At 34.6% G+C, this 8,201-nt stretch overlaps 5 protein-coding genes across 5 annotated transcripts; all 5 read right to left on the minus strand.

The window, feature by feature from the left end:
- Window positions 1-39: 39 nt before the first annotated feature.
- On the minus strand, window positions 40-5,105 carry LOC100176219 (DNA polymerase alpha catalytic subunit; the record flags this gene model as incomplete). The annotated part of the gene is given in 9 exon segments (XM_009862786.3): window positions 40-153; window positions 205-269; window positions 676-772; window positions 879-988; window positions 1,236-1,291; window positions 2,675-3,435; window positions 4,000-4,111; window positions 4,504-4,697; window positions 4,925-5,105. Coding segments are annotated over 5 exon segments (429 nt in total), but the record flags the coding sequence as incomplete, so codon positions are not given.
- On the minus strand, window positions 3,183-5,058 carry LOC100175433 (transmembrane protein 126A-like). The gene is made up of 4 exons (XM_002124558.4): window positions 4,925-5,058; window positions 4,504-4,697; window positions 4,000-4,111; window positions 3,183-3,435 (listed from the first exon to the last, which is right to left on the minus strand). Exons 1-4 carry the CDS (start codon window positions 5,056-5,058, stop codon window positions 3,183-3,185), a joined length of 693 nt encoding a protein of 230 aa, XP_002124594.1.
- LOC100178532 (U11/U12 small nuclear ribonucleoprotein 35 kDa protein-like) lies at window positions 5,105-5,764 on the minus strand. Its single transcript, XM_026837958.1, has 2 exons — window positions 5,758-5,764; window positions 5,105-5,555 (listed from the first exon to the last, which is right to left on the minus strand). The coding sequence occupies exons 1-2, from the start codon at window positions 5,762-5,764 to the stop codon at window positions 5,203-5,205; spliced, it is 360 nt and encodes a 119-aa protein (XP_026693759.1). The 3' UTR covers window positions 5,105-5,202.
- Window positions 5,765-6,016: 252 nt separating this feature from the next.
- LOC108950184 (prolyl-tRNA synthetase associated domain-containing protein 1) lies at window positions 6,017-6,514 on the minus strand. The gene has a single exon (XM_018815157.1). The coding sequence runs from the start codon at window positions 6,512-6,514 to the stop codon at window positions 6,017-6,019; it is 498 nt and encodes a 165-aa protein (XP_018670702.1).
- A 54-nt stretch (window positions 6,515-6,568) lies between these two features.
- On the minus strand, window positions 6,569-7,850 carry LOC100185623 (protein Simiate-like). Its single transcript, XM_002124337.5, has one exon. The coding sequence runs from the start codon at window positions 7,388-7,390 to the stop codon at window positions 6,776-6,778; it is 615 nt and encodes a 204-aa protein (XP_002124373.1). The 5' UTR covers window positions 7,391-7,850; the 3' UTR covers window positions 6,569-6,775.
- Between the last annotated feature and the right edge of the window lie 351 nt (window positions 7,851-8,201).

Below are 8,201 nucleotides of genomic sequence, written 5' to 3' on the forward strand. Positions count from 1 at the left end.
AATCCTTCCAATTTAATCGGTACGCACCACAGAACTCACCTCAACCTTCTTTTTTGCACCAGATGACAGAAGCATGTTCTTTATATCGCTCGACTTTACCAACTTTATTTTCTTTTTATTCGTTGGTTTGATAGTTTTCTTGCTTGTTTTGTTCTAAAGAAATCCAATTTCAAAATAAATACAACATTTGCATTAGCTCCTTACTTGCTCCGGAGCATTAATCTCCTCATCAAAGATCTCTCTCCCATCCTCCACATAATCTCCAGCTCCTTAATATTATACAAAAGTTAAAAAAATGGATTCATGTTTTTGATTTAGAAATTTGATTTGTATTAAAAAGGATTTGTCATTCCTACTATCATTCTTGTTATGGCGATTAGACTCAGGCCAAACGCCCAAGCATTTAATGTCCTAAAGGTGAATATACAAATTAAAAAGCTACAAACAGTAACCAACAAAAAACTAGAATTTTTTTCTGCCGAATCTTTTTAATACACTTAGTAACCTGGGACTGCAGATGCAGACATCAGAAAAATAATGCTTTCTTAGAACAAAGAATTATTATTCTGCTTTGTAAGCAGATTCATACACGAACAAAACGAACCATTAATTTAATAAACAAAATTCTGCAAACATTGTGTATGTTGACAGAAATAAATATTTTATTTAACTTACCATCATCAACTATCCAATCATCTTCAAGTCTTTGCTGAACTTTATCGCAATAATCTCCTTCATTTAATTCATCATAAACATTCTCTATCTCAGATACCTACAACAGATATTAGCGCGTTTTACCTGATAAATTGCTTACCAAAATAGCAGCGGGGCTCTGTTATGAAATTCCTTTGATAACAAATTCATAATAATTTATTAACCTCGTATTTGATCCTCTGTCCAGTGGATTTTGATTCTTTTAATTTTTGCAAAGCAGCCGATCTTCCGTATTTGTCCTTCTTTGTTCTTCTGCTTCTGCTACTTGCAATTCCTGATACAAGTATGAAACATTGGAGGTCAGATAAAATATAAAATTCTTTTTTCCATTAGATGTAAAACTGTGGTTCAGGTTTAGTAAGGTTTATGAAAACATTCCTTTAACTAATTTTACATGGGAAGTTAAGTACACGAATTGCAACAATCCATTTTATAAACTGAGTCATGGTTTCTACATAAATAATGAAACAGGTGTAATACAGTAAAGACTGGAAATTAAACAGAAAAGTTTTTACATTCACCTGGACTTTGAACATTAAGTTCCGCATCTGCTTCTTCAGACATAATCAGCTTTGGACTACATGAAAAGTTTGTGGCATTAGATCAAGCTAATTCAATATATTGCATAACTGCATTCATAAAATGTTTATCCTGATAGGCCATTTCACAATAAAAAAACATTAAAAGTATTAAAAAAACTTCAAAAGTATTTTTGTATTTTTTTTTACTTATATGGATGGGACGAAATTAAAATTATATACCCGGATTTGGCGAGTCCGGGTAATGAGAAACATTACCCGATAGAATCAGACTATTTACCAAACAGATGTTTGATACCAGTTACTTGTTTTTTAACATTTACGATCAAGCATTACACAGATTAAAAACCGTTGTCGTCCCGCGCCATGGCTCAGTGGTTCAGGCGCCTGCATCGAAACCAAAGTGTCCCCGGTTCGATGCTCGGCAGCAGTACTAAAAAAACTGACCGGCGTATGTGTCCTTGAGCAAGACACTTACTGGACATTGCAGCAACCCAGCGGTCACTAATGGGTTGTCTAAACTGTAAGCCATATTAAACAAAAATCATACACAAAGTTGAAAAGTGTGGTAACTGGTAGGCAAACGAGGATAAAAAATGGTGCCAATATTTTGCGTCTGACTGCGATGCGGTGTCGCGGCAACACTCGCAAGAAGGACTTAAATTGGTATCCTGGGTGTTGGGGTAATGAGCCAAAGCTGGCCTAAATCCCAGGTCCTTGACAAGGACCTCACCCATAAAGAATAAATAAAAAAATACCGTTATTAAAGTAACTATTTGCACTAGTTTAAAATATCAAATAAGAGATTCTTTTATGAAGTACAGAATGCATCACTGCGGTCGGTTTATTTGGCGCGATAATGAAGTTATGATTGTTACATCATAGTACGAAATGTTACGTCAGTGTGTATGTATACCTCTATAATAAAAGTTAGAATAAAAATAAGCCAAATAAATAGTGCTTAACCAAATAAAAGATCTAAATAAAAATTTTTTTTTTCCCGTAAGTACCCCATTAATTTTTATGACCCCACTTCGCCACTTGACTACATAAAGTACTATTTTACACAGTTATCAAAACAAGATAAACATCGTTTACAAATTAAAATTTAAAATAAAAGCTGTGTGCACCCACAAAACTCTGCTGCAGATCGAGTAATTTGTAAGCCATGAATTAGCCTGCTATTATAGCGAATTGGCCGTACACACGTTATTTAGTATATGAACAATAGTACCAGAACGTAATAAAATACATATATACACATTTTCGTAATACAAGATCGGTTTTTAAACAAATACATGGTTTGTGGAACCTGTAAACACAGCTGAATATCGTACGTTATCAACAACAAATATTTCCATTTAAACATTAAATTTGACCACGTACTATGCATATTCAAGTGAGAAACACTTAACGCTTACCGTTTATTAGTTCGCAAATTCACGTCGACTGGAAATATAAGCGATTCGTAAGCTCAATTGTCACAATAGCAAGCAATTGGCGGCATCTTGGTTAAAAATGGCGGGAATCTCTTACCCACGTTTTTCACGCTTGAATGATTTTCTTCCACCCAAAGTTTCTCATAGATATAAAGAATGTTACCTGCCGTGTTTTGCCAAATTACGTTTTAACTATTTTGTCGTTCACCGCTTTAGATATCCCATCATTAAATAGTTTATCTAAACAGTCCTTTTCTCCATACACTTTCTGAAATAAGTTCTAATGTACCCTACTAATTTATATTCACTTTAGAACGGAAACATAAATACAGTTAAGGCGCAAACAATACTATGGATTGTACTAAAAAAAATTAGAACAAAGTATCCAATCTTCTAAACACAACATTATTTCTCAAGACTTTGTTACCAAGTGAAGGTAATTTAGAAATATATTAAATACACATTAAAGTATGAAATAGTTTCACAATCTTCAACTGCTCTGAAGAACAGATATATTTCTTGATGCTTCTTGCCATAAATCTTGAAGCTCCTCTTTCGTAATGGTCATCTTTGCTTTTTCAATAATTTGATGCTGTCTATATGCAACCACCCCACCAAGCAATGCTTGTAGAAATATTAGTGGAGAGGCTTTACGGAATACCTGTTTAAATATTTTTGCCCAAAAACTACGGAAATGTTTGTCAGGAGGAAATCCAAATGAAGGCACTTCTGCTGATTTGTATCTTTAAAAAGAGAAAACTTATTATTAAAGTACAGAACAAATTCCTTTAAAAAGCAACACAAAAAAAATAAAACACATAACGAATTGTAGAAGAACCACATATATTAAAACGAGGAAAAGGCCAAAACACAAATGTGCCAGTATGCCCTACTTAAATAAATCTCTGGTAATTATTACTTACCTAGTGAATAAAATATAATTATTACTTACCGTGGTTTTAAAAATCAACAACCATGATATAATTTATGTGTGCGAGAATTATGATGGGGGCAATGTATAGGAAATAAACAATAATATAACTGGACCCAAAAAAAGGAAAAGGGCACGTACATGCCAAATTAATCTATTAGACATTACAACACCTATTGTACAACACAAAGAATGTGTAGTACTCCAATACTACCATACATTATTTTTCTAATGCTTACATCAACATTTAAGTTATTGAATTTTTTTGTAGTAACAATGTCGAGTTTACTAAGATTTTTAATTAAATAATGCACTGCACTATTGGAATATTATTAACATGTTTACATGTGAAAGTTCATGCTACATATACACACACCTTTCAGCAAGCACTGCAGCCATGCCAACAGAGATTCCTGCAGGAACCAAACATGTGGTTATCGTTTGTACGGCCCCTCCGCGAACAGTTGCGCATACAGAACATGCAGTTCCTACAAAACACATGTGCTACTAATTACTATCTATATATATATCAGTATATCACTTAATATATATCAGAGGTGGGGGAAGATGGGACATATTTTTATTCTAATTTCTCGTCCTTTTTTGGAGTAAACAAAGAACAAATAAAGAGTTATAAAACCGTATCATTATGCCTCTCATGAACCGTTTTTAATTGTTCAAAACACGATCAAGATATTTGGATACTAGGTACTAAACGGGTCCCGTCTTCCTCCACACTACTATATATCACTTAATATATAATATCGCTCAAAAACTATACATATGGATATTGTCATACAACAGTATTTATACAGTCCAAGTACATTTTCGGTTTCTCTTTGTCAGTGTAAACAAAACGTATAAAATGTTTAAATTTTACCCTTTACTATAGGTGTCTGCACCAAGGCTGATTGGGCACTAAGGTTAAATGCAGAACTAAGCACAGGTACAACGGTTGAGGTAAGTATCGCTCCTTCATACACCATTAAAGATTTACGGAACAAACTGTTGATGACAATCGCTGAAACGACACCAAAGCCCGAAAGACCAAACAATGAATAATTGAAGAATCCTCTGTTAAGAATGATAAATTAATATAACTCTTATCCTTATTTCATACATCCACCTTATAATCGCTTAAAGTAACAACCTATATGGCTATGTGATATTGTGGGCGATTATGTTTGGGAAATTTTTTAAATATTTTAGAGTTTTTTAAGTATGGCTGACTATTTACACAACCCATAAGGAACCACTTGTTAAACAATAACAGAAAATAATTAAAATATAACAGGACCTACCTTTCATTTTTACTCATCTGAGATAGTTTGTAGTCTATTAACTCATGAATGTTTGTATACTTTCCTTTTCGGGTACCACCGTAGGTAAAAGCTTCATCATTACTTTTATGAAAAGTGTCTGTTAGCACTTTCATTTTCAATCGCTACAGTTTACAAATAAAACTTCAACATGGCCACATATCTGTTTGTTGAAAAAAGTATTTAATTCATTTAAAGTAATAATCAACAAATGTTAAGTAAAAATATTTATAATTACAAAATTAAACCAAACTATATGTTTAGGAATACTTGAATCGTTTTTGCAATTTATTTCGGTCTTTATCTCCGAATCGGATTGGTCGTTTAAAAGGTCGATCTCGGCAACCAAATCTTAATTGTCCAGCTTCTTTTTTCCCAGCAAATCCACCACCTAATCTGCGAGGTACCCAACCTTCCATGAGTCTCTCATGTTCATAATCAACAAGAATATTTTTCCCATCCACCATCAAACCATTTGCTTCATGATAGGCAACCTTCAATGGGCGTGTGTCTTTATATTCAACAAATGCATAACCTCGCGAGTACCCCGTCACCATGTCGCGAACCAAGGTGACTTTTTCCAACCCCCCAAATTTTGAAAAAACTTCTTCAAAAACTTAAACACTGGAATAAAAATTTAATTCTGCCTACAAAAAAAGATTTTTCCAGGGTCCCCTGGCACTCTTTTGGTAGGGTTAAAACTTGGCATTCATTGAACGCACAAAACCGTGATCATGAACTTGAGTTATTGTCCCATCAAAAATCCCACATTTAAATGGATCGTACCTTGTGTGCAAGTGCTGTCCACCTTTCACCACTCATTATAAAGTAAAATTTTTCTTTAACTGTAATTATAATGAATTAGGTTTAAACGTAAACAGTTACTCAGCCTAAGCTTTAATGATTGCAACACTAAGGGTTATTAGGTAATATAACAAACAGATCCTCCCAGTACAGATATCAGCAAAGAGCCAAAGCACATGATTTGTGTTAATACTTAAAAAACAACAATCACAAAAATTAGTCACCAACTATATTGCTTGTAATCAAATAGATAGTTTAAAACTAAATTGTCTATTCTTCGTCGAATGTTATTGTGAGTGGTTTGTGTTTGGTGTGTTCAAGGAAAAGCTGAAAGTCGGCACTCTTCATTCCTATAGTAGCCGTGTTTACCATTGGATGGCAGTAGATCATGGTTTCTGGATCCGAAACTAATATATTATCAAGAATAAGCTGCACAGAGCTTTCTTTGTCATTACAAACAGCAAGTGGAGTCACACAACCTTGAGAAACACCCAGGGTATCAATCAAAACTTGCTCATCTGCAAACCGGAACCCACCAGATACCGACAACTTTTTTGCAATATCTCCCAAATTAATTTTCCGATCGTGCTTTGCAACAATGAGCCAAAGCTTCTTCTTCTTCTTGTCTTTGACAAAAAGATTTTTACAAACCACTCCCGAACACTCTGTGAGGTATGGCATCATTGCTTCTACAGTAAAAACCTCTGGGTGGGTGATCAACTTGGTAGTAATGTTAAGCGATTTAAGTACTTGAAGAAGTGCTTCCATGCTTCAAATATTTACTACTTTAATAAAGCACAACTGCCAAAGTACTTACCTAAACTGCAAATGAAATGCATTAAATGAGGAAAAATGTGGGGTGTGTACATGAGCTGTAATTGGTGATAAATTAAAATTAAATGTTTAATGAGACTCAGTTAACAGAGACATTAAAACAATACAGAAATTACACATTGGGCAAACATTTTATTAAATATTGTCTTGTTCTTTTTTTGTTTCAGGAATCACTGGGTCTATGTTTTCCATCTTTTAAGAGATGTTTAACATTTGGTACTCTTTAAATTGTTCCTCAGTCAGCAAATCATCCATTGTAGCTTTTGCCTCCAGATGTTTTGGCATCACCACAGCTATATATCCTTCTGTTTTGTAACAGTCATGAAGAAGCTGTGGTGAAGATATTAGACGTTCATTGACTTCAACAAGACTTCCTCTTATCCCACAATACACAGTGTGTTTGCTTCCATCATCACAAGATATCACACACAAAGGGCCAGATGGGTTAAGCCATTGTGCACCTCTTTTTCTTTTACCCGACACAGAGTTTTGTAATCTATCAAGCTTATCTGTCACTTTAAAACTAATGCTTGTTATTCTGCACTTGTTTTCAATCACAGGATGTGTTGGTGCAAGAGTAATCAGACATATACTGTTTGAATGGCGCAAAATACAAACGTCATTCATATTTGATGGGTTTGATTTAAAGAAATCCAAATTTCCTCCTTTGGGTAAATTTACTTTATATCCAGTAGTAAAATATCTTTCAATCACACTTGGGAATATGGTTTGCATTGAATTGTGATGCAAATATTCCGTTTCAATGCTTTTAACTTTGTAATCATCGTTTTTTTCTAATTGCTCAACCATTGTTACAAAAATTCTTACATTAATTTATGAAGTAGGAGTTGAAGCAATTTGATCAACTTTCTCAAGATCTCGAAAGCCAAGTTGTGTTAATGACTCACTTTGCATTAAGTTATTATTCATGCGACAAACAAGGTAGTCTTTAGATTCAACACGACACAAACTGTTGTTGTAGTTGTTGTCTTTCATGCACTTGAAGAATTTCTTCATTGATTCTTTACACAATGATTCCCTATCAAGTGGAAACGAACCTTTTAATGGTCGGGTTGTCTTAAACGATGGGGGAGGTGCAGCCATATGCGAAGTTACACAACATTATATGAACCTAAATAAATGGCAATCGTTAATGTTATGAAACATTGAAGCAATGTTGATGAAGCACAAGAATATTGACAAGCGTTAAACCTATTTCTGTAGCACTCCTTTAAGATACAACAGTATTCTCATAGACTTTGTAGATTTAAACATTTTCGGTCCTACTAAAACACGCCCGGCGGGGCCCGGTGGGGCCCGGTGGAAAAAAATATACTAAAACACGCCCGGTGCGGGGCCCGGTGGGGCCCGGTGGGACCCGGTGAGGACCCGGTGTTACGAGTCATACTAAAACACGCCCGGTGGGGGGCCCGGAGAGTATTTCTTGAAAAGGGAGCTTTCCCTATTCAAGATCCACCAAAATGTGATGCGTGTATTCAGATTTTTAGCCTAATGAGACCCCCGAGTTGAGTTTTTTAAAAATTAACTTTGATTATGGATGTACGAAGTTTGTATCGTTGTACACTTACATAATGAACTGTATTTTTAGCAAAAGTTTATT

This window comes from Ciona intestinalis, unplaced genomic scaffold (assembly GCF_000224145.3).
Source record: "Ciona intestinalis unplaced genomic scaffold, KH HT000037.2, whole genome shotgun sequence".
NCBI classification, from domain to species: Eukaryota; Metazoa; Chordata; class Ascidiacea; order Phlebobranchia; family Cionidae; genus Ciona; species Ciona intestinalis.

Excerpts from the sequence above, each read along its gene's own strand:
- LOC108950184 (XM_018815157.1), bottom strand. The coding sequence starts at position 6,514 with ATGGAAGCACTTCTTCAAGTACTTAAATCGCTTAACATTACTACCAAG.
- LOC100175433 (XM_002124558.4), bottom strand. The coding sequence starts at position 5,058 with ATGAAAGTGCTAACAGACACTTTTCATAAAAGTAATGATGAAGCTTTT. Across the intron at positions 4,112-4,503 it reads GCAGACACCTATAGTAAAGG|GAACTGCATGTTCTGTATGC; the intron begins GTAAAATTTAAA and ends TGTGTTTTGTAG. Across the intron at positions 3,436-3,999 it reads GCTGCAGTGCTTGCTGAAAG|ATACAAATCAGCAGAAGTGC; the intron begins GTGTGTGTATAT and ends CTCTTTTTAAAG.
- LOC100185623 (XM_002124337.5), bottom strand. The coding sequence starts at position 7,390 with ATGGTTGAGCAATTAGAAAAAAACGATGATTACAAAGTTAAAAGCATT.